Below are 3684 nucleotides of genomic sequence, written 5' to 3' on the forward strand. Positions count from 1 at the left end.
ATATTTGAAAGGTGTCAAAGAGGTTAAGATCAACACCTACCTGAATGGAACTCAGAAGGAGAGCCTTATTTATCTGCTTGCCGAATACAGTGATGTGTTTGTTTAGGAAGCCGGTGACATGCAGGGGTTGAGTACTGACGTCGTATCTCATAAGATACCTATCAACCCAGGGTTCAAGCCGGTGAAACAAAAGACTCGGAAATTCAAACCTAAACTGAGTTTGAAGATCAAGGAAGAAATTACCAAGCAAATAGAATCTCGATTGGTGAAAGTAACGCAATACCCAACTTGGTTGGCCAATGTCTTTCCGGTCGCCAAGAAAGATGGAAAAATCAAGATTTGTGTTGATTACAGAGATTTCAACAAGGCTAGTCCAAAGGATAATTTTTTGTTGCCAAATATCCATATTTTGATTGACAACTGTGCCAAACATGAAATGCAGTCATTTGTGGATTGTTACGCAGGTTATCACCAAATTTTGATGGATGAAGAAGACGCGGAAAAAATGGCATTCATTACGCCTTGGGGTGTATATCACTACAGGGTGATTCCGTTCGGACTCAAAGAAGCTGGTGTCACTTACATGAGAGCCATGATGACTATTTTTCATGACATGATTCATAAGAAAATTGAAGTGTACGTGGAAGATGTCATAATCAAATCCTGCGAGAGTTCAGATCATTTGACACACCTGAGAAAATTCTTTGAACGTTTGCGTCGGTACAACTTGAAGCTAAATCCCACCAAATGCGCTTTTGGAGTCCCAACTGGGAAGTTGTTGGGGTTTATAGTCATCAGAAGAGGTATTGAGCTCGACCCTTTTAAGATTAAAGCAATTCAAGAGTTACCTCCGCCGAAATCGAGAAAAGAAGTGATGAGTTTCTTAGGGAGGTTAAACTATATCAGCCGGTTTATAGCACAATCAACAGTGGTGTGTGAGCCTATTTTCAAGTTGCTGAAGAAAGACGCCCCGACTAAGTTGACTGAGGAATGCCAAACTGCTTTCGATGCTATCAAGGGCTACTTGTCTAACCCACCGGTATTGGTTCCTCCGCGAGAAGGGAGCCCTTTTTTGCGATATTTTTCTATTTCGGATAGTGCCTTTGGATGTGTACTTGGTCAACACGATGAGACAGGGAAGAAGGAAAAGGCTATCTACTACATAAGCAAGAAATTTACTCCGTATGAATCTCGCTACACTTTGCTGGAGAGAACATGTTGTGCTTTGACGTGGCTTGCCCAGAAATTGAGACATTATTTGTCTTCATATACTACATATCTCATTTCCAGAATGGATCCGTTGAAGTACATTTTCCAGAAAGCAATGCCGACCGGAAAGTTAGCTAAATGGAAAATGCAGTTGAGTGAGTTTGATATCGGTACGTGACTTAGAAGGCAATAAAGGCACAAGCTTTGGCTGATCATCTTGCAGAAAATCCCATAGACAAAGAATATGAACCACTTAAGACGTATTTTCACGATAAAGAAATGTCATTCGTGGATGAAGATATTTCTGAAGCGTATCTAGGTTGGAGATTATTCTTTGACGGAGCGGCGAAACACCAAGGTAAAGGTATTGGAGCAGTCCTAGTATCGGAATCTGGACAGCACTATCCTATGGAAGCTAAACTACGATTCAATTGCACAAACAACATGGTTGAATACAAAGCTTGTATTCTGGGTTTAAAAATGGCCATCGACATGAATGTCTACGAGTTATTGGTTATCGGAGATTCAGACATTTTGATTCATCAGGTTCAAGGTGAATGGCTTGTGAAAAACCCGAAAATTGTACCTTACGTACAGTATGTGCAAAATCTGTGTAAAAGGTTTCGCAAGATCGAGTTCAGACATACTCCCAGAATACAAAATGAATTAGTTGATTCTCTAGCCACTATCGCTTCGATGATCAAACATCTGGATACTGATTACTTCGATCCGCTGGATATAGAGTTGAAGGAACATCTAGTCCATTGTTCACACGTCGAATCAGAACCAGATGGTTTGCCTTGGTATTTTGACATAAAGAGATACTTGAAGTCTGGGACATATACAGAAGACGCTACATCTAATCAGAAGAAGTCGATACGTCGTATGGCTCTCAATTTCTTTCTAAATGGAGAAGTGCTGTATAGGAGGACTCCGGATTTGGTTCTTTTAAGATGCGTGGATGCTGCTGAAGCTGTGAGACTTATTGAACAGATACATGCTGGAGTTTGCGGTACACACATGAATGGGCTTACTTTGGCAAGAAAAGTTCTTCGAGCCGATTATTTCTGGATGACTATGGAGAATGACTGTTGCAAATTCGTGCAAAAATGCCACAAATGTCAAGTGCATGGCGATTTGATACGGGTGCCACCTCATGAACTTAACGCTATGAGTTCACATTGGCCATTTGTAGCTTGGGAGTGGATGTCATCGGTCCTATAGAGCCGGCCGCTTCCAATGGACACAGATTCATTTTGGTTGCCATTGATTATTTCACCAAGTGGGTGGAAGCAACCTCTTACAAGTCGGTAACCAAGAAAGTGGTGGCCAATTTTGTCCGTAACAATCTGATATGCAGATTTGGAGTTCCAGAATCCATGATTACTGATAACGGTGCAAATCTCAACAGTCATATGATGAAAGAGATATGTGAAAAATTTTAGATTATTCTCCGAAAGTCAACTGCTTATCGCCCCCAAATGAACGGAGCTGTAGAGGCAGCCAACAAGAATATCAAAAAGATCTTGAGGAAAATGATTGAAAAACAGCGGGGTTGGCATGAAATGCTGCCATATGCTCTATTGGGTTATCGAACGACGGTTAGAACATTGACTGGGGCTACTCCATATTTGCTAGTATATGGAACAGAAGCAGTCGTACTTGTTGAAGTCAAGATATCGTCATTGAGGATCACCCAAGAAGCTGAATTAAGTAACACCGAATTGATTAGTAAATGGATTAATCAACTAGTTTTGATTGATGAGAAGAGAATGGTCGTCGTTTGCCATGGCCAGTTGTATAGACAAAGAATGACTCGCGCTTTTCACAAAAGAGTAAGAGCCAGAAATTTTGAAGTTGGTCAGTTGGTTCTTAAGCGCATTTTTCCTCATCAAGACGAGTACAAAGGAAAGTTTGCGCCAAACTGGCAGGGTCCTAACATGATTCGTAAAGTATTATCTGGAGGTGCTTTGGTTCTGTCAGAGATGGATGGCGCTGTATGGCCCAAACCTATCAACTCAGATGCTGTCAAGAGATACTATGCGTGAAGTTTCATTTTTGCATTTTCTGTTATTTACTTGTAATCGTTCTGTTTGCTTTTATTTGTTCAATTTGAATTATTATCCCTCTTGTAATGAACTACGTTCAACCTGAATTCTCGAGAATGAGATACGTAGGTGAACTTTTTCGGCCTCGGTCGGTTTCTTTGAAAATATTATTCTTGTTAATCATTAAGGGGAACTACGTTTGACCTGATTCCTTCCTCAACGGGATACGTAGGCGCCACAAGGGTTCGGTCATATCTCTCGTAAGATTTCTATTCCCCTTTACAATAGAAACTGGGACAGAATTTTTGAGAAGGACTCAAAAATTCTCCAGAGGAAGCCTTCCCTTCAGCAAATCAAACTAAAGACATTTTGAGATTTGTGACTGTGACAGAATTTTTCAAAGGATCTCAAAAATCCCGCGATCTGT

General features: G+C 40.7%; 1 protein-coding gene across 1 annotated transcript; it reads left to right on the plus strand.

Moving 5' to 3' along the window:
* Positions 1–2690: 2690 nt before the first annotated feature.
* On the plus strand, positions 2691–3257 carry LOC138340313 (uncharacterized). Its single transcript, XM_069292026.1, has one exon. The coding sequence runs from the start codon at positions 2691–2693 to the stop codon at positions 3255–3257; it is 567 nt and encodes a 188-aa protein (XP_069148127.1).
* Positions 3258–3684: the final 427 nt, after the last annotated feature.

Source organism: Solanum lycopersicum, chromosome 12 (genome assembly GCF_036512215.1).
Source record: "Solanum lycopersicum chromosome 12, SLM_r2.1".
NCBI lineage: Eukaryota > Viridiplantae > Streptophyta > Magnoliopsida > Solanales > Solanaceae > Solanum > Solanum lycopersicum.